General features: G+C 36.3%; 1 protein-coding gene across 2 annotated transcripts in view; it reads right to left on the reverse strand.

Moving 5' to 3' along the window:
* Positions 1–249: 249 nt before the first annotated feature.
* The window catches only part of REV3L (REV3 like, DNA directed polymerase zeta catalytic subunit), a 175,006-nt gene continuing 152,782 nt past the window's right edge, over positions 250–22,473 (reverse strand). For both annotated transcript variants that reach the window (XM_045499299.1, XM_045499300.1), the window contains exons 26-32: positions 18,366–18,475; positions 13,494–13,608; positions 9,014–9,151; positions 7,895–8,085; positions 6,773–7,019; positions 4,946–5,155; positions 250–1,422 (exon numbers count right to left, since the gene is read on the reverse strand). In XM_045499299.1, the coding sequence (XP_045355255.1) occupies positions 1,282–1,422; positions 4,946–5,155; positions 6,773–7,019; positions 7,895–8,085; positions 9,014–9,151; positions 13,494–13,608; positions 18,366–18,475 (1,152 nt within the window). In that variant the 3' untranslated portion in view covers positions 250–1,281. The remainder of the gene's footprint in view (positions 1,423–4,945; positions 5,156–6,772; positions 7,020–7,894; positions 8,086–9,013; positions 9,152–13,493; positions 13,609–18,365; positions 18,476–22,473) is intronic.

Below are 22,473 nucleotides of genomic sequence, written 5' to 3' on the forward strand. Positions count from 1 at the left end.
GCTTCAAGACTAGTCATATCTAAATGAAAATGTACACAGAAACCCTAACAAGTAGCTTCTTACAACTATAAAAGGATGAGAGCTAGACTAGACTACTTGTGCTGCCCTCCTCCCTTTTAATCTGCATGGTTTGGTGAAGGAATTTGTAGCATCAATTGGAATATAACAATGAATTAAGTTTACCTCATTACTAAGATGCAACCATCACAGGCTAATACAACAGGTGGAGAAATACCACTTAGACCAAGATAAAATCACACTGCCATATTTCATATTTTATTCAATTTTAATATGGTTTCCATTATTAACTTTTAAAACAAAATGATTTCCAGTTTAGAAAACAATGCACTGACCACATAATTCCTTTTTAATTTTATACAGTTATACAAATATTCTAAATACACATTTTGTGTTCAAGATGATGGCAAATAAGATTAACTGTACAGTACATAAGGAAAGAAAATATTTTAAGCATATTTAGAAGCAATAGAAATGTCTATACAAAACAAGCAAAAATGGAATAAAATTTTTATTTTTAAAGTATTGCAACAGGCCCACAGGTTTGTAACAAAAATGTCTTTGCACAGTTCCTCACAATGCCCCATTAATAGCTAAAGCAAGACAGCGGTTTTAGAAAATAAGGTTTCAAAATGCTACACATGGTACTATTGTTTGCACAGTTTGATCAAAATAACAACTCTACTCTGAGTCAAGCAAAACCTAGAGGAAATATACCTAACAACTTGAAAATCATTTGTATAAAATTCATTGCACATTATTTTACTCAGTTGTCTGAAAAGTAAAAAAGTGTATTTACAAAATATTTCGCAGTCAAAATTATAAAGTGAATGAGTATCTCTAAGTAACACGTCTTGATACAGACAGTTCAAGGAAAACACACGAATGGGTTTTTTTTTTTTTCTTTTGTCTTGTTTTGTTTTTTTTTTAAAGAGGTTTTCAGTGCTCCTTCCACAGGGAAGTCAGTATGATCTACGCAAATGGATTTACAAGATGTTACACATACCGGAGCAAATTCAACACATACGTTATAAAACAATGTTAAAAAGGTGTAAGGATGGAGACTTTGTACATTGTAAGAAGTGAGCTATTCAGAGATTGATAAGAACAATTTTTAATTCAGTTAGCATAAAAGCCTTCATAGTCTTCAGATAATAGACAGTGAACATACTTGACTCGATGAAAGTTGAAAAAGCACCATGCACAACAGTTTAGTGGTAAACACTGAAAAAATAGCACCTGGAATTCTGTGATACTGACAATTTAAAACTGGTCTAGTAATTGCCGGAGATATGGTGCCTTGGATAATTCTCTATTTACTCGGGAGAGTTTGAAAAGTACGGGGCAATTCAGAGATACACACGGGATATGTCGATCAAAGCACCCTGTACAGTTCTTGCATATCTGAAAGTATAAGAGGAATACATAAAACAATAGGAGAGGTCCTATGTATATGTGTTAACAAACTTTTATAGTCCCTCCTCTCTGACCCACCACAGATTACTGGCAGACAAATAACACTTATTACAAGAAGTTTCATTACTTTTCATCCCTGAAGCCTCACCTACCCTATGTTGAGGCATTTCTAACAGGTAAGTACTGATACATGGATTTCTTTTCAATAAACTCAGTACAGTACTATAAATGTTTTTTCTCTAACTTATGATTTTTCTAGCTTACTTTATTGAAAGAATACAGTGTATAATCCATGTAACATACAAATATTGTTCCTCAGCTGTTTGTTATTAGTAAGGCTTCCGGTCAAGAGCAGGCTATTAAATTTTTGGACAGTCAAAATTCATATGTGGATTTTTGTCTAGGAGAGAGTAGTTACCCCTAACTCCTATGTAGCTCATAGGGTATATTAAGATTCATATAATAAGGTCAAAGGTATGTTAAGATTCATATAATAAGCTATCCAATTACCATTAAAGACCGTCTTTTAAATGAGCCATAAACAATATTTTTTCACATTACTCAGATTTATCTTTTCAGACGCCAATAAAAAAGTTATCCAAAAGGGATACCAAATAGCTGCTTCTGCTCTAGATAGGTCTTTTGAGAGAAAAATCAAACTGCTCTGGTTCATTCTCTCATCTGTATTAGTCAAGTGAAGAGGAGTTTTCCTGAGGTTACTGTACCAATTATTATGATGGTGTCCAAACAAACTGCTGAGAAACTGTGTACTTACTCTGTGTTCTCTGATGACAAAGTATGCTGTTCTTCTATGAAGTCTTTCACTAAGGAGATCTCTGTCATGAGACTCAAAACCATCCCCAAATACAGAAGTTCTGTATTGAGGCTATACGTACTGCAGCTATATTCAGGTGTCAGGACAAACTGATAAATGTTTATGCAACTCTCTGTGCTTGTCTGATAAATAAGCCAGGATGGAATTACTTGCCTCTTTAAATTTAACTCAATGTTGAGTTTCAAGATCTGTTACTGGTGATTTCAACCCTGAGCACTATAGCTAAATTCAGCTTATGTTTAAAAACTCAAAACACCACAACTGGGATACTTACTTAGCTCATTTAAAAAAAAAAAAAAAAAAAGGCTGCTTTAGTCTTTCTTTTTGCTATCCTCTGAAAATTTTTGAAAAAGTAAGCCAATCAGATGCTTATTTCATTCCTTATTCTTTCCTGTTTATTATTAAAAGTGTTTGAGGTGATGGAAATTTTCCCTGAGATTTGTTATGGCTGTCTAGAATCTTACGTGTAGTGTTTAATTGGGAGTTAAAATTTCCCCAAGTGGCAACAATCATTTTGTTTTCTGAGTTTATAATGAATTTCTAGCTTTATAGCATTGTATTGAAGAGTGTAACAGGGAGAAGGTTAAGCAATGGACTGAAAGGTAGCAGGTAGGTGCTAGAATGGAGAAAGACTAATAAAGCATACTAAAGAGTTTGAATTTTATCAGACAGAAAGAGAAAGTACCAGACTTGTACTTTTAAAATGTAATTTTAGGGGCGCCTCGGTGTCTCAGTTGGTTACGCGTCCATCTCTTGATTTCTTCAGGTCATGATCTCACAGTTTGAGTTCAAGCCCCACATCGGACTTCACGCCGACAGTGCAAAGCCTGCTTGGGATTCTAGGCCCCCCCCAACCCCAAAATAGGTAAAATAAACTTAACACTGGCTAGAATGATCTATTTTTTTAAGAATGGAGACAGCGGCAGGGGGTCAGGCTAGGAAGCTGCTGCAGGAGTTTAGGGGAGAGAGGATGGTGGTTTGGACTAGGATGATAAAAGAAAGGAGAAAAGTGAGGGTATTTAAGAAGTATATAGGAGATGAAAGGGGAGAGGGGAAAAAATCAACTTATTTCAACAGCTAGGTTTCTGTGGTTGCATCAAAATAATCATACCTTTAAGATTCTACCATCCTTAATGAAATGTTTAATGGATTCTAGATGACTGGCTATATTCTCTAAAACTTAATATTTTGCCAGTACAAAATGTGGCAGCTAGAATGGTACAGAGCAAATAGTCTATGCTTTATCAATCCTTAATCATCTTCATATGATGCTCAAATTTTTTAAGAGCCTTGTCTCCTAAGACATGGTTTCTCTCCCTGTTCACCTTCATGGCAGCTAAGTTTGATACTCTGCCTTGGTTCAAAAGCTTCTTTACCTTGAGGACAAGGTGCAGAGGCTGGCCTTCACATCCTGGTTTGAATTCTATTAGGACCGTGAGGAATGATTTTATAAGAGAATTTACAACGTCGGAAGTAGACAGGACCCGTGAAAGAACTCTGATAAAACCAAGGAAGGAAAAGTCCAATATAATGAAGTCCAAACTAGAATCCTGATGTCCCTTATTATCAGCATGGTTCATTTTTTTCTTTTTTTTTTTAATGTTTATTTTTGAGAAAGACACAGAATCTGAAGCAGGCTCCAGGCTCTGAGCTGTCAGCACAGAGCCCGATGCGGGGCTTGAACTCACGGGACTGCAAGATCATGACCTGAGCCAAAGTCAGACGCTTAACCGACTGAGCCACCCAGGCACCCTATGGTTCATTTTCCACTAAATCATACTGCCTCTCAATTATCTGGTTGGTTTTTAAACATTTCAATAACTTTATATATTGCTCTTATAACACAAAATAAACTTCACTCTGAAGTTGTTCTTCTCTAGCCTGAAAGCAAAAAATGTACTGGCAATACAATGGTTTAAAAGGTACAATCGCTCCTTTAAGAAATACTTTTTTTTTTTTTTTTTAAATGTGCTAGGATAATGTTTCCTCAGATTTCATTTTCCAACTTAAAGAGGTTTCTGCTGTTTATTACTGGTAGAATTCCCACATTTGAAAAATCATCTCTGTATTTTATGTCTGTATCCCAGCCTGGCTACTTATCAGCAGCATAACATAGGGCAAATACTTAGCCCTCTTGTGTCTGTTTACTCATTTGTAAGAGGTCTCTAGCATATAATAAGACTCAATCATGTTAACTATTAATTTTCTATCTAGACTCTTAGACTGTGAACCTTTCAAGTTTACCAGCAATTCTCTAGGACAACCAGATTTTTATGAGAATGGTAAATAGACAGACATGATAGAGAAACTGGTAAATATTATAAAAGAAATTGGGTAGAGGTACATTGTAGTTCTAGGTTTTAATAAACAATACACTATTCCATAAAAACAAAAATAAATTATGAAACAACAAAACTAAAAGACAATGTATGGACCAGGAGAAGATATTTGCAAATTACATATCTGATAAAGGGTTAGTATCCAAAATCTTTACCAAGCCATCTTTAAGTAATTTAGTTCAATTATATTTTTGATATTTTGATTATATATTATAATCAAATTATATATTTTGATACTAGAATTTTTACTCCTACTTTTCATACCAGTTTCGTATCTCAAACTATACCTCAAGGGTTGATGATATTTCCTGGAAAGGTCTAGCAAAGAAGGCCGTACCTTTACAAGTTGCTCCTGTTTACGTTCCAACTCCCGAATTTCTTGGTTGAGGATGACTGCAACATGCTGAGGTTGGCTCCGACATTTACCACAGATGCCATGCTGAGTCAGGTCATCACACACAGGACAGTGCAAAGTAGTGAAATACTGTGAAATAGTGCCTTTCCGCCCTTCAAGTTCGCTTCGAGAGGAGCTGGTGGCTTTCTGTATCTATGAAAACATTAATTCAGAAATAAGTTTTGAGGAAGTGGGGGGTGGGTGGGTGATGGGGATTAAGGGCACACTTATCATGGTGAGCACTGAGTAATGTATGGGATTGTTGAGTCACTATATTGTACACCTGAAATAAAAGAACACTGTATGTTAACTATAGTGGAATAAAAATTTAAAAAGTTAATGAAACTCTGATCCAGCTTCACAGTAGAGCCACTGCTCTCATGCTAACTGCAGGTTTACGAAGGCACTATTTCCTTCTTCCAACAAGTACTAAGTAGCTACTCTATGTCAGGTACTGTTCTAGATAATGGGGCTATAGAAATGGACAAAATCCTTTTTACAGAGCTTATGTGTTAATATCGTCAGATATGATGTTTTTCTTTTTTTCTTTTGGGAAAAAAACAGTCTCCTGCCACTCAGTTTTTTGGTTGAGATACATAGATGTGTGAGATCATCCAGGGCACTGGAGACTGGAGAGGGCAATGGAAGAAATCCACATTGAGAGTGGATTCTGTTTAAGGCTGCACAACTGGGCCATGGAAACAAGGCAAGAAAAGGGTTAAAGTAACTTGGTAGGCAGTAGGGTGCAAAATTCAAGCAAAAGTAAACCTGGAGAATTTCAAATGTAATTAGGCTGTGTCACCTAAGCATTCTTCATTTGAAGTTAATACTGGTTTCAGAGACTTGACTTCTGGAACTGTTTTTACACTGAAATAACATTATCATGTGGTTATTATACCCTTGGTGTCTCCTCCTGTATCTTACAAATCACTCTTCATAGAGATTATTAGGTCAGTCTCTTAACAAATGCCATTGGTTTAACATTCTTTCTGCTGACGAAATGAAAATCAGTAACAGCGTTCCAGTGCAAAGCCAGGATACAGCATCACAGATGTTGGCCAGCACAGCTTCTCTGAAGCACAGCCTCAACCTCAGTATTAGTTTCCTTGAGGCCATATGTGCTTGCTGAGAAAGTAAAAGTAATTTGAAGATCAACTTTCACCAGTTTCCCTGAATACCATCAGTCTTTCACAGTCTGAGATAACAGCAAATGACTGAGCAGATCTAATTCTCAACAGCAGACTGAAACTGCTCCTCTCCTCGACTAATGTAGTGCAGATTATTACACAATCACCTATAGTTCCTTCAGGCTTCCAATGAGCTAACTAAGAAGAGTTCAAGCAAAACTCCCTTTGCTAAGATTCCACATTCCATGTTTTACTTTAGTATAATGCTATTTTAACATTACTTCTTTAGTTTGATTTCTCCAGCACTATGTCTAGACACTGTATTGTATATACTAAACACCCACTTTTAAGGAATTTTGGTTCTCCATTTATTTATTAGCTGGTTTATTAAGTATTTACTACTGACATAGTGGTGGGATTTATTTTAATATTCTACAATCTGGCTAGTCTGACAGAAACTGGGAAGGTGTTTGTAGAAAACTTAAAAGTTTTTTTTTTTTTTTAGGAAACCAGAAGAGTGTGGCACCTTTGTCAGTTTAGGATAATAGAGTATCCACGTTGCCTCTCAGCACAGAAATAAAATCTTTAGTTCTACTAGAAATTGCAAGTCACAGCACAGGTATATACTATTTAGTAGGCTTACCCTGGGTAATTCATGATACCAGCTGAAGACATCAATACCAATAAGTGAGAAGATTCTTGCCAGGGGTGGAAGGATCTGCTTGGTGATATAGTAAGTGGCATTCAGTCTCAGAGTCGGGTCCTGCAGCACTTCCACTGGGCGCTTCACCAACTGGATAAGTGGTATTCCAGGAGCCCCATAAATGATGACGTATGGCACTCGCTCTCCAACTCGAGGCTCAGAGCGCCGATCGTAAGTAAGCATTTTCCTATTTAAAACCACATAAATATTCACTCAAAGGCTGTTATAGAAGGCATCTTACTAGCAGATTAAGGGAGAGTGAAATAATTATGAAACCACGAGATTACAACTTTGAGTTACAACCTTCTTGAAAGCTATATACATTTGATTCAGCACCAAATGGATATAATGTTAAGAGTTTAAAACTTGATCTGTAAATCATTGCTGTGAAAAACAACATGAGTTGCCATATATCAACTAGCTTAAAATGTATTAATTTCTATCTCCTAAGAGTCAGAATGATCATAAATCTAACAGTGAAAGAGAAAATTTAGCTCGTTAGATGATCTGATTCTAGAATGATGCCATCTAAGTGCTTTGGTAGATCCCTATTAAGGACTACCTAGGGATTTTGATGTGGGAAAATGACAATTCAAGTTCTGTACAAGATTAAAATTTCACTGAATTTAGTTTCCCAAGAGAAGCCCAGAAAAGGAGTTCCTTCCTCCTCTTCAGAGCTTACAAAGTATGGGGGAGCATCTATTTACCATTAGTGAGGCTTCATTGGGGCAGGTGAAGAAACAATTATGTGCCTGTGGACTAGGTATCTTTTCATCTATTTCAAACCACTCAGCATCCCAGAACAACACTTGTTAGGTACAGAGTTGTGCTGTTGTATGCATCATTACTGCCCCCCCCCCCCCACCTTTTAATGTTTGTTTGAGAGTGAGCGAGCATGAGCAGGGTATGGGTAGAGAGAGAGGGAAACAGAAAATCCGAAGTAGGATCTGCACTGTCAGTGCAGAGCCCAACATGGGGCTTGAACCCATGAACTGTGAGATTATGACCTGAGCTAAGACAGATGCTCAACCAAATGAGCCACCCAGGTGCCCCCATCATTACCTTGTAAGTTCAAGGGCTGGCACACAAGCTCCAGGTTTGTAAGAGGAACTTCCTCTGTATTCCTTGGCAAAGATAAAATCTTGGATGCTGGCTTTTCCTTCTAGAAGCTTCATACACTGTCGCTGAACATACTGTTTAATTAAACTTATGTCTCTTGTTTCAAATAGCAGCTTTAGAGAACGCTCAAGTATCTTAAGAAAAAAAAAGGATACATTCATAAAGATAAAATATCCCCTAGTATATTTAATCACTGTTGCTATATTTTCTGGAAATATTTCTACTAGGAAATGACTGACATGCAGTGGATTTATGGAATGGATTGAATTTAAATTAGTTCTGGGTGGAAGTTCTGTATTTTGTGAATACTGGAACCAATATATATTTACTCATTAAGTTTGCTAATTTAGCTTAAGCACAATTCTACCCTTGGAGAAAGAATGCAGTGGATTTCTCTTCCAGGGACTAGTATTAAATAATATCTCAAGTTCACATAACATTACATATATAGCATAACATACTGACACACTGACAATAGTCCATCTATTACACTTTTTATGCTCTTAAAAAACTCAGTGTGTAGAGTACTATTCCATTTATACCATTTATTTTTAGTTTGTTACAGAAGGAGTCTGGACCTGAATAAATAAAAAATATAAAATACTATGGTTAAAATTACCGTGGTTGAGAAATTTAGGTAATTTATGGTACCATTGTTCAGAAATCTTTCTAACTTGTGTTAGTAACTCAGTTTATCTAGAATGGATTACTTACAAAATTTTTCCATTGCTAGTTTTCTTTATCCTGCTCCCTAGCTTTTGGGTGTTGTTATATGATAACATATCATCATCCAGGTGATAGGCAGGAAATTCTTGTCAAGTTCATGTGTTGTTTTTCAGTAATTGTGATAAAAGGTAAGGTGAGGGAAGAAGTCAGAAACTAAGGACTAAAATCAAATAAGTCGTTTTCATTAGAAATGAAATTCTCAAAATCATATAGTTCCTCCACTGATAGTTACATACAAAGAGACTAGGAGGACCACCTCATGTGTGTTTAAGCTAAAGAATCTGGTGAAAATCCTACTTATTTCTTAAAGATGAACACAAGATAGATAAACCTTACCTTAGAAACAGCAGGGCAGGAATCTCTTCTGACGGTTTCTATTCCTTTTGCATCAAATACCGGGTCCTTTTGATCCAGTGTTTCATACATGTAACCCACATACCTCTTTTTTGTTTGTAAGACACAGGGCAAATATACCTGTGATGGATTAACAAAATGCCTCTAAATAACCATTTTTCCCTACCATGAATATCTTATTTTTTTGTCTTTTTCTTTTTTAAAAATGTTTATTTTTGAGACAGAGGGAGAGGGAGACAGAGGATCTGAAGCAGGCTCTGTGCTAATAGCAGAGAGCCCAATGTGGGGCTTGAACTCATGATCCATGAGATCACGGCCTGAGGCAAAGTCAGATCCTTAACCAACTGAGCTACCCAGGCGCCCTTTTTCTTTCTTTAACCAAATTAATCAAAAATCAATTCCAAAACCCCCCATTAAATATGGCTCAGCACCAATGAAATTCATGATATAACATTTAAACATAAAGCACACAAAATTAGTTAGTTGTTTTTATTTGCTTCCCACTCAACTCCTTTGTTTGCACTATCAAATTTTGTCCCTACTGCAACTGAGGCTACTCTCTCAAAAGTCTATTAAAAATTAAAAATCACTTTAAGTAACACTTATATATTTAAGAGTTATTAAGTACAACATTAAAAGTTATAAGAGACTATATAATGAAAAGCCCTCATCCCCTAGCCTCTACTGTCTTTACCTAGAGATGCCTAGAGGCATCCTCTATTGATTTCCTGTATAGCCTTCCAGAGATATTTATACATATGAATGGTAGCTTACCGTATACATCATTTTGTACTTTGCTTATTTTAATAATTTATCTTGGAGAATATTCCGTCCTTGTACAGAAAGCTCCTTTTATTTTGTAGGTATAGTAGTCCATGATGGGAGGATATCACAATTTATGTAACCAGTTACCTACTACTGTGGGTCATTTAGGATGTTTCCAATCTTTTGTTATTACAAATAGTGTTCCAGTGAACAATCTTGCATGGATTAATCTACTAAATTCCCTGAAGTTGAATTCCTAGATTAAGGGTCCAATGGACCTACCAAACTGGTCCTTTCTTCTGTCCTCAAACATTATCAATAATTATACTAAGTATAAAATGGTCTAAACATCCCAATTAAAAGGCAGAAGTGATCAGATTGGATCTGATCAAAAAATGAGACAAAGCAATAAACTACTAGAAATCCACTTCAAATACAAGGACATAAGAAGGTTAAAAATAAAAAATGGAAGATACACATGCTAACACTAATCAAAACAAGAGTGTTTTATCATCAGAAAAAAGTAGATTTCAAGACAAGTATTATCGAAGATAAAAATAACAATTTATCAAGAAGATACATAATCCTAAATGTGTATGTACCTAGAAAGAAAACTTCAAAATATCTGAAATAGAAACTGGCAGAACTAAAAGGAAGAAAAAGGCAAATCTATGATTATATTTGGAAACTTCAGCACCTCTCCCTTAGAAATTGACAGGAAATCATTAAGAATACAGAAGGCTTCAACAACATCACTATTACCTTAACCTAAGTGACATTTATAGGACATTCCAAAAAGCTGGATACAGAAAGCTTTTAAGGTCACATGGGTATAATCACTAAGACAGACCACTGGCTGGGCCAAATGACAAATTTCAATAAACTTAATAAAAGCATTAAAATCATACGGAGTATCTTCTTTGACCACAATGGAATTAAATTAGAAATAATGGTATTATTTCTGGAATATCCTTAAATATTTGGAACTTAACACAAGTCTAAATGATGTATGGGTCTTTATCACTGAAACAAATGAATAATAATGGAAATACAAGATACCAAAAATTGAAGCTAAAGTAGTATTTATTTATTTAAAAAAAATTTTTTTAATGTTTACTTATTTTTGAGAGAGAGAGGCAGAGAGACAGATACAGAATCTGAAACAGGCTCCAGGTTCTGAGCTGTCAGCACAGAGCCTGATGTGGGGCTCGAACTCAAGGACTGCGAGATCATGACCTGAGCCAAAGTCGGACACTCAACCAACTGAGCCACCCAGGCGCCCCGAAGCTAAAGTAGTATTTAGAGGGAAATTTATATCTTTAAACACTTACATTAAAAAATATTTATTTAATATCAAAGATTCAAGCTTCTAAATTAAGAAGACAGGAAAAGAAAAGCAAACTAAACCCAAAGTAAGTATAAGGAAGGAAAGAATAAAGAGTGGAAATTAAAGAAATGGTTCTTCAAAAAGTTCAGTAAATGGATAAACCTTTAGGTAGATGATTGTGGGGAAAAAAACAAAAAAAATGATCAATATCAAAAGTGAAAGGAGGGGGATCACTAAGGATCTTACAGATATCAAAATGACATTAAGGAAGTATAATTCATGCCAACAAATCTGACAATCTAGGAGAAATGGACAAATTCGCTGACAACCACAAGTTATCAACACTGATATAAGAAAACCTGAATATTTCAATATTTATCAAGGATGTTTAATTTGTAATTAAAAATCTATGACCCACCCTTTCCCCCAGTAAAATGTCAGGACTGGAGAGCTTCACTGATGAATTCTATCAACCACTTTTAAGAGAAATAATTGTACTAATCTTATATTTTTTTTTCCAGAAAATAGAAATGGGAATATTGCCAACTCATTTTATGAAACCAGCCCCCCCCTTTTTTTGTCCCAAAGCCAAAGACAATACAAGAAAAAAACTACAATATTCATCATGAACCTATACATCACAATTCTTAACTAATGTTTATTCTCTTTAAGAAGTTTTGCAGTTTTTTTGCTTTTATGTTTCGGTCTGTGATCTATTTCAGGTAAGTTTTCATGTCTGGTGCTATTTTCTAAGCAGGCCATACTCTTCATTTTTGCCAGATGGGTTGTGTCCATAGCACCATACATGTACTTCATTCTTACTTTGTTTTCTAACTGTTCTCCCCATCTCTGCTCCAATCAGAATGCTCACTCTTCAGGGCAGATACCATATCTGAGTCCTCTTTGAATCTCTTCTATGACAATTCTTGCTTCAAAGTAGGTACTTTTACACTTTCCACACCCGTTTTCTTTTCTTTTTTTTTTTTCACACCCGTTTTCTTAAATCAACCATTTCTAATTCATACGGATCCTTCTTTCTCAGTATCTCCTGAATTGCTCTTTATCTTCCCTAGTTCAGGTTATACAGGCTGCATCCTGTCCTGAGCTTCTCCCCTTCCCAAAACATCTTGTATACCACTGTGAGACTAAGCCTCCCCAAACAGCTCTGATCATGTCATGTTCTTGTTTGATACACTTTTCTGAATCAGGTTTAAACATTTTAGCTTGGTATTCAAGACACTCTACAATCTGGTCTTAAGTTTATTTTCTAGAGTTCTCTCCCACTACTCTATATTCCCATATTGTGCTTTTCCAACTCCCTATCCTCCTACATGCCATTTTCTTCTATGCAGAATGACTGCAGCCCCATGGCTGCCCATTGAAATTCTAACCATTTTCTGAGACACAGTGCAATATTACCTCCTCATGGAAGAACTCCTCCATGGAGTCTCCTCATCCAGCCCAAGATGACATAATACCTCCTTTTCTTTGTGCTCTTACAGTGTTTAGGGAGACTGCTCTCATGATTATTGGCTTAGTGGGACTGTGTCTTATGCTTCTTTGCATTCCACACCTCTCCTAGCTTAGTAGCTTTTATATGGAAAGAACTAAATACATATATGATATGGAAGGTAAAGTGAAAAGAGTCTAACAAGGTCCTTATGGCAGACTGTACTGTCCAAATAAAAAATATCTGCCATTCCACATGACCTTACAATGTGATTCTGACATTCTTCCCATTAAGAGATGGGAATCTATGCTCTCTCTTAAATCTAGATAGGCTATGATGTGGTGTGACTTTGAGACTAGGTCATAAAAAACAAAACTGCTTTTGTCTATTTTTCTTTGGGATGTTCATTCCTGGAACTCAATGCCATCATGCTGTGAGGAAGAACAAATAATCCCAGGGAAAGGCCAAATGTAGGTGTTCTAGCTGACAGCCCCAGCTGATGTTCCCAACAGCAGCCAGCATCAACCCCCAGACAGCAGAGTGAGCAAGCTTCAAGTTGTATCACCTTCAGCCATTAAGTTTCCCAGCTAAGGATCTAGACACTGTGGAGCAGAGACATGCCATCCCTGCTGCACCTCTTCTGAATTCCTGACCCATAAAATCCGTAAGCATAATAAAAGAGTGGCTGTTTTACATCATTAAGTTTGGGGGGGGGGGGTCTGTTACACAGCAATAGTTAATTGGAACAAACGGGTTTTTTTTGAGAAAATTATACAAAACTCAGGGAAAATATTTTAAATACAACAATTTGTAGGTATTATACTGTTACTGATTCTGAAAATGTATTATGCAAGACCAAAATCTCCATAAGGTATGTGAATTTCATCTGTTATTTCCAGTATTAATTATATTTCTCTTACCTTTTCAAACTTCAATTTCACTGGTTTAGGATTGGTAGCAGTTACAGCTTCAGCAATTTCCTGACCAATCTTAAAAGACTGCTCCTTAGTAGCTCCTTTCAGTAGCACAAACATACTAAGAGGGTTAAAAACGAGATTGTTGTAACAAAAAAATTTCATCAACAGTGACTTTACTTTTCTGGATAATACCCTAATACCAAAGAAAGCTTTTTCGCCCCTTTTCCTTATGAAGTTGGTTCCTGTTTAAGCTTTCTTGCTTTATCATACTTTCCTTGTATTATTACAGATTTTAAAAACATCTAATATTTCTAGTTTAGCTTCACATAGACCAGCTCAGCTGTCAGAGATGCCAAGAAGGTCTTGGGTCATTCCTAGACAATAATGGCTTTATATGATGCACCATTACATCAGTCATAAAATAAAAGAAAATGTGATTATAAAGAAATGAAAAATTTACTTGTGATATGGGAGGAAATTTCCTTCCAGAACCACCCAACTTAAAAAAGACACACATGTATTTTATAATATATGTTCACTGAAGAAAATGTCAGAAAACATAAAGCACAAAGAAGAAAACAGCCACCTAATCTGACCATTCAGAAAATAGGCACTACAAACCTTTCTGTATATCTGTAAATCTCTTCTCCTTCGGGATCACAGATCAGATTGTTGGATAACTTTCTTCTTTCATTTAATTGTACATCATAATATTTTCTCACACTGCTTAGTTCTTTTACGTTATTTTAACAGTTGTACTGTATTTCAATGTACAGATGTATCATAATTTAACCAAACCTCAATCACTGGAAATTTAGGTTACTTAAAATTTTTTTGCTAATATTTCACATATAATAATTTGGCACACCTCTGGTTGTATCCTTAGAACAAATTTCTATCAGTGAAATTTCTGGGTAAATGTATACTCTAAAAATATTTTTTGAAAGATACTGTCAAACTGAATTCCAGAAAGAAATTTCTGATGTACAATTCCACCAGCAGTATATACAGGTCAAGACGGAAGGATTTCTGGGGTGCCTGAGTGGCTCAGCCAGTTAAATGTCTGACTTGGGCTCAGGTCATGATCTCAAGGCTTGTGGGTTTGAGCCCCATGTCGGGCTCTGTGCTGACAGCTCAGAACCTGGAGCCTGCTGGGATTCTGTGTCTCCTTCTCTCTCTCCGCCCCTCCCCTGCTCACATTGTCTGTGTGTGTCTCTCTCTCAAAAACAAACATTACATTTTTTTAAATTATGTGTTTTGTTAAAAATTATACCTCAATATTATTATAGGCTACATATATGAGATTTTACCCAGTAGTTAGTGGGTTTGAGTCCATCTATGTTGCTTTGGCCAGTTTTATTTGGAGCTAAGCTTCAAGACTGCTGGCCAAGATTAATGGAAATTTTTGATCACTTAACAGAATGGAGGTGACTGTCCTACAAAAAAGAGAAAGACTGTTTTAAAATAAGTTTGTCTGTCACTGGTGCTTTTAATCTAGTTAAGTAACAATCATCTTTGGGTTGAGAGATCCAAGCACACATACAGAGTGTGATTTTCACATAGTAGGGCGTGAGTGAGGATATTAGAACAACCTAGAAAGCCTTTCTCAATTATACTCAGGTGAATTTTTCTAGAGATTCGGATTCTAGCTTCACACCACTCTTCTGCTGCCACTCTATATAAGAGCTATTACCACTACTATAGAGAATTCCTATAACTGATGGGAGTAGGTCATATTCCACTAGGGTGTAGTAAATATGACTGAGAACCACTCTTCTATAAAATAACTGTTTAAACCACTTGTCAGTAATATTATAACTTTGTATGGTGATAGCTGGTAGCTATACTTATCATGGTGAGCATTTTGTAATGTATATAATGGTCATATCACTGTATCATATACCTGAAACTAATACTGTATATCAATTTTATTTTTTAAAGTTTATTTTTGAGAGAGCAAGAGTACATGAGTAGGAAAGGAGCAGAGAGAGGAAAAGAGAACCTCAAGTAGGTTCTGCACTGTCAGTGTGTAGTATGACGTGGGGCTTGAGCCCAACATGGGGCTTGAACTCATGAACCATGAGACCATGACCTGAGCTGTAATCAAGAGTCAGACACCTGGGGCGCCTGGGCGGCTCAGTCCGTTAAGCATCTGACTTTGGGTCAGGTCATGATCTCACGGTTTGTGGGTTCAAGCCCTGCGTCGGGCTCTGTGCTGACAGCTCACAGCCTAGAGCCTGCTTCAGATTCTGTTTCCCTCTCTCTCTCTGCCCCTCCCCAACTTATGCTCTGTCTCTCAAAAATGAATAAATGTGGGGGGAAAAAAAAGGGTCAGATGCTTAACCAACTGAGCCACCCAAGCACTCCCAGTTATATTTTAATAAAAAATATCATTTAATTGAAAAAAGAAATAGTGTGTTTATTATACTTTCTAAATGGACAATAATGCATAACTGCTTTAGAGACAGAAACACCTTTCTGTAAGAGTAATTATGATGCTTTGGTAACTGATTGCCCTTAGTTAGATCCCAAGATTCATAAAATCAGCAGTCTTGAAATCGGAGGGAGGCAATGATCATTCACCATCATCTATCAGATTTCCTTTATTCTGATCATGAGGCAACTGAGCCTCAGAGAGGCTAAAAGACTTGTTAATGGCCATGCATCGACTAGATGTATAGCTAGAAAGCAAATCCAGATCTCCTCACTCTCAGTTAAGAACTTTTTCATTTCACCAAGCATTATCTATTATCCCTAAAGCAGTATTTCTCAATCTTTTATCATTATTGTTCTCTCAAAAAAGTTGAAATTTATTTTTATTTATTTAAAAAAATTTTTTTAACTTCAGATTTCTTTAATGTTTTATTTTTGAGAGAGAGAGAGAGAGAGAGAGTGCGTGCGAGTGAGCAGGAGAGGGGCAAACAGAGAGGGAGACACAGAACTTGAAGCAGGCTCCAGGCTCTGCACTGTCAGCATAGAACCTGACATTGGGCTCAAACCCACAAACTATGAGATCACGACCTGAGCCAAAGTCAGATGCTTAACTGCCTGAGCCACCCAGGTGCCCCAAAAGTAAATTTAATAAGAGAAAGTAATTATTAAGAAATAAAATATTGTTGGGTGGTTGAACTTTGTAGGGCCAAAAATCCATTGTACTATCTAAGTGGTTTTGCTCCCTGAGAACCAATTTGTACCGGGTTAGGGTGATACTGTTACCATTGATAATGCATGCTCAAGAATGAACTGCCCTCATACAGTATATTTCAATTATCATTTGTTGAATGAATTAGTGAATGGAGAGCAAAAGTTCTAATAATATTGCAAATTCTTTGATTGGCATCATAAAATACCTGTGAATTCTGATGTAATGAGACAGTACCAGCTAGGAATCAAAAAACACTGAGTACTAATTTATGGCTCCATTGCTGACTAGTCAGGTGATCTTAGACAAGTTTCTTATCTTAGGGAAATGTGTTTTTAAGCAGCACATAAGAATATGCTTCTAAGGGTTCCCTCCAGCAGTGTGAAAACTGCTGACCTAAATAGCACCAAAGCTGTCTTTCAGTTCTGACATTCTGTGCGTCTGTTTTTTTGGTTTGAATTCTTAAAGATCTTATATGCTAAACAAAGATAACTACAATGAGAACCATGCCAACTTCTGATTCTCTCTGTGTGTCATCAACCATGACATGTATGACCCTGAATGAAACTCAACAATTCAATGTTTAACTTTTTCCTCTTCCCTAAATTTTTTGCAAGGAGCTCTGCTAACAAGGTACAAAACCATGTTCTAGTAACTTTTATTTTGCTAGACTACTCAGCAGAAGTGGTTTTACAGAGCAGTGAAATACTAAAGTCAAGCTGAAGAGTAGCTTTTGATGGGGAACAGTAGACACTATGGATAGCTGGGGCCTGGATAACTTGAAAGTATACCCACCTGTTAGTAATGAAACAGCTGCTGTATGAGGCAAGTCTCATTCAGCATTAATATGATTATGCTGATTATACGTGCATTAAAGAACTGGAGAAGATTAAGTGCTCTTCAAAGATTACCTAGAAGCTATTTTTAATGATTAGAAGCATTATGTCCTACAGCTTCATTGGGCTGTAAAGTCATCAGAGGTCCTGAGGCAAGTGCTCTAAGCATGATCACACTGTGAATCTAAGCCTTCAATATGAAAAATATCAGACTCTAAGAAATCTGCATAATACTTATAATCTAGAAGAATTTATGAAGTCATACAAATAAGATGTTACATCAATAACTGGGCCCTAAAAAAATACCAAGGCAGGCAACCAAGCTGAGGTTATTAATTCAGAACCCAGAGGCAGTCCTATTCTTTGTCAGCCCATGGATGATGGACTTCCGGAAGTCTGTGAGCCCTCTGGAATCCAATGGAAAATTTTATCTGCCTACATGCACTTTTTGTAGAAGGTCAAAAATATTTTGGGCCAAGGAAAGTTAACCACTCATAGCTTTGGCAGATATCTTCCAAAGTTAAGATATGTATTTAAATTCACAGAGCTGAAGCTATATGAAGAATCATTTACATTAAGAGCTATTGTTTTTTAAAAAGACTAGACTAGACCCCTGTGTATACAGTTTTTTGCAGATCACTATCTACTTTGCTACCTGCAGGCATGCCATGGGAATCTCCATAAGTCTGTGGCTCAGGACACTTAAAATTTCTGTCTCTTAAGATCATATCTGGTAATTCAGGACTTGTGCTACTTCTGATCACAAGATCATAAGGACTGAGGAAGACTTAAGTAGAACTCTGTTTTTAGGAAGGATTACTCTTAAGCCATTTCAAACACTGAAATGAATATCTGAAGAGATGCAAAAAGACAACTATAAAGTAGGAAGTTAATTACCTGTCAGTATCTCCATATACAACCCTGGCACCCCATTTCTTGGTATCATTCACCAGTTTAATAGCTCGTTCCAAGGTCTCTCTGGCTTTGTGAACAATACTATCACCAACCTGTTGGTACAAACACATTGGAAGTAATTTCTTAACACAGCTTAGTATATATCAGTAGACTTTAACATATAATACTTAATTTTCACTACTATTTCTAAATATGAAACAAGGAGAAAAGAACGTAAAAAAAAAAAACAGTCATTAGTGTCATAGTTCTTTCTACAAGTACTCATGAAGAAAATGAGGTGAAGAATATAAAGAAAGGAATCAATCGATATATAGACTCACCTGTGAGTGTATCAGTAAGTACAATGGATTATACTTTATACAAGGTATACAGTTACATCTGATTCCTGGAAGAATAAGTCTGGTTTATTCAAGGACTTTCATATATGTTGTTTTTTTTTTTTTCCAAAAAATGTTTATTTTTGAGGAGAGAGAGAGAGAGAGAGAGAGAGAGCAAACTAGTGAGGGAAGAGTAGAGAGAGAGGGAGGCAGGGGAACCAGGTAGGCTCTGCACTGTCAGCACAAAGCCAGACACAGGGCTCGAACTCACAACCCGTGAGATCATGACCTGAGCTGAGGTCAGACACCTCATCAACTGAACCACCCAGGTGCCCCTCATATACACTTTTATAACCAATTCAGAAGGAAATTACACTGTGAATGTGCATGAGTATGTGTGTGTATATCTTTCAAAATTTTTCTATTGGAGTATTAGGATAATTTCTTTTAATATCATTAAAGTTAATGGTGAACTTCAATCCTAGTGATTGGCTATACATAATTTTTAGATAATACAGAATATAATGAAAAATGTATAATTCTATGATGGAAAATATAAGTGTTCAATTTAAATCAAGTACACAGATATGTCTAACAAGAATACTTTTTTTTTTTTTTTTTTTGAGTAATGTCTCTATCCAACATGGGACTTGAACTCGTGACCTCCAGATCAAGAGTTGCATGCTCTACTAACTGAGCCAACAAGGCTCTCCTAACAAGGACAGTTTCATTGGTGATTAGTGAGTTTAAACAAAGATCATGACATAATGACAAAACAAAAAGATGATAGATCTTGACAAATACAAAAAGCTAATTATATTTTATAGTTAAGTAAATTAAGGAGACCAGCATAGGACTATTGCTTGCTTTATATATATATTAAGTGATCTCTACATCCAACGTGGGGCTTGAACTCACAACCCCAAGATCAAGGGTCACATCCTCTACAGACTGAGCCAGCCAGGTGCCTCCATTTACTAAACTCATTAAAACTAAGAGCTGGGGAAAACTGCCATTTGGCATAAATGGAGCATTCCTTTTAAAATTTTAAAGAATTATGCACTTTTTCTTTGTATTAAGAAGCCAACAACAGTTATAATGATCTCTTTTTACTGTAAAATTTGAATCACCTGAACTAAATGTAGGATTGAATAAGTGTTTAAAAGGCTCTTTATAGTTGCTTTACAAAGGAAATGTTAAATGAACAAAGGAATAGATTTAAACTGGTAGCAGAAACTTATTGGGTTTAAATTAAGAACGATGAATTCGGGGCGCCTGGGTGGCGCAGTCGGTTAAGCGTCCGACTTCAGCCAGGTCACGATCTCACAGTCCGTGAGTTCGAGCCCCGCGTCAGGCTCTGGGCTGATGGCTCGGAGCCTGGAGCCTGTTTCCGATTCTGTGTTTCCCCCTCTCTCTGCCCCTCCCCCGTTCATGCTCTGTCTCTCTCTGTCCCAAAAATAAATAAACGTTGAAAAAAAAAAAAAAAAAGAACGATGAATTCTATTGAGACCTTTAGTATATCAGAAAACCTTGAGAATGTAAACTATATATATCCTGACACATTAAAAAAAGTCATGTTATCTAATTGAAACTCATGTTTGAATAAAATGGTCAATTTGTCATCTGTTGCCACTTTCAAAACAAGATAAACTTTAAAAATATGTGATGGCAAATAGCTGGAAGGGTGAACCATCTAGTGTCAGAATCAAATATGCTTTTAAGCTACACACATATGAATAAATACACATACTGACCCTAAATGTCTGCCTCCTGCTACCTACTCTGGCCCATTTAAGTTACACCTGGAAAAACAGAACTCTTGTTCTTAAAGAGAACTCTTGCAGCTGTCCCGAAGACCTTGCCATTGTGAAGGATTTAGTGGTGGGAGATGGAAGAAGGAAGGAGTGATAATTAAATTAAAAGTGATTCTGCTACTTTGTGCCATGGTTCCTAATTTGAACATTACTCCATTATAGGGCTAAGAGATTAGATTTAAAAAGAGGAAAGGAACTGGTTTTACAGTTTAGGCAATGGTTGGGATCCTGAAAAGTCATAATAAGAAAAATATTTAACTACAAAATTTCTAAAAATAAGTAGAGTGTTAGTAAGAATGAGGAATAAAGGGAACTCTCGTGCACCACAGGTGGGAGTGCAAACTGGTGCAGCTAACATGGAAAACAATATGGAAGTTCGTCAAAAAATTAAAAATAGAAATACCGTTATGATCCAGCAATTCCACTACTGGGTATATATCTGAAGGAAATGAAAACACGAACTGTAAAAGATATAAACACCACTATGTTCACTGCAGCATTATTTACAATAGCTAAGACATGGAAGCAACCAAAGTGGCCACTGACAGATGAATGCACAAAGAAAATCATCTGGAATGATACAGGTTTGAATTGTATGGGTCCACTTATATGTGGACTTTTTCAATAAATACAGTATAGTATTGTAAATGTGTTTTCTCTTATGATTTTAGTAACGTTTTCTTTTCTCTAACTTAATTGTAAGAATACAGCATATAATATACACAACATACAAAATATGTGTTAATTGTTCATGTTATCAGTAAGGCTACTAATCAATAGTAGACTATTTATAGTTAAGTTTTGGAGAGTCAAAAGTTATATGTGGATTTTCAACTCTGTGGGGAGGGTCAGTGCCCCTAATCCCTGCATTCTCCAAGTCTGGCTTGTCTTTTCACCCTTGACTGTCTTTTGCAGAGCTGAAAATTATTTTAATGAGGTCCAGCTTATCAATTCTTTCTTTTATAAATCATGCTTCTAGAGTTGCCAAGTAAAAAGCCATTACCAAATTCAAGGTCATCTAGATTTTTTCCTATGTTATCTTCTAGGAGTTTTATAGTTTTGTGTTTTATAGTTAGGTCTGTGATCCAATTTGAGTTAATTTTTGTGAAGGGTGTAAGGTCTGTGTCTAGATTCACTTATTTTGCTTGTGGATATCAGTTATCTCAGCACCATTTATTGAAAAGACTATCTTCTACTTTTCTCCATTGTATTGCCTTTGCTCCTCTGTTAAAGATCAATTAACTATATTTACGTGGGTCTATTTCTGTAACCTCTATTCTGTTTCACTAATACATTTGTCTATTCTTTGGCCAATACTACACTACCTTGATTACCCGTAGCTTTACAGTAAGGCTTAAAGTCAGGTACTGTCAGTTCTCTGAGTTTACTCTTCAAAATTGTATTGTTTTTCTAAGTCTTTTACCTTTCACATAAACTTTAAGATCAGTGTATTAATATCCACAAAGTAACTTGCTGGGATTTTGACTAGGATTTCATTCAATCTATACATCAATTTGGGATGAACTGACTTTTTTTTTTTAATTTTTAATGTTTATTATTTATTACTGAGAGAGAGAGAGAGAGAGAGAGAGAGAGAGAGAGAGAGAGAGAGGAGAGAGAGAGAGAGAGCGCGCAAGCAGCGGAGGGTTAGAGAAGAGGGAGACAGAATCTGAAGCAGGCTCCAGGCTGTCAGTACAGAGCCCAATGCAGGGCTGGAACTCATGAACCGCGAGATCATGACCCTGAGCCGAAGTTGGATGCTTCACCGACTGAGCCATGCAGGTGCCCTGGGATGAACTGACATCTTGACAATACTGAGTCTTCTTATCTATCAACATGGAATATCTTTCCATTTATTTAGCTTTTTCATTTCTTTCAACAGCTGTACAGCTTTCCTCATACAGATCTTATACATACTTTGTTAGATTTATAACAAATATTTCATTTTGTGGGGTGCTA

This window comes from Leopardus geoffroyi, chromosome B2 (assembly GCF_018350155.1).
Source record: "Leopardus geoffroyi isolate Oge1 chromosome B2, O.geoffroyi_Oge1_pat1.0, whole genome shotgun sequence".
Taxonomy (NCBI): domain Eukaryota; kingdom Metazoa; phylum Chordata; class Mammalia; order Carnivora; family Felidae; genus Leopardus; species Leopardus geoffroyi.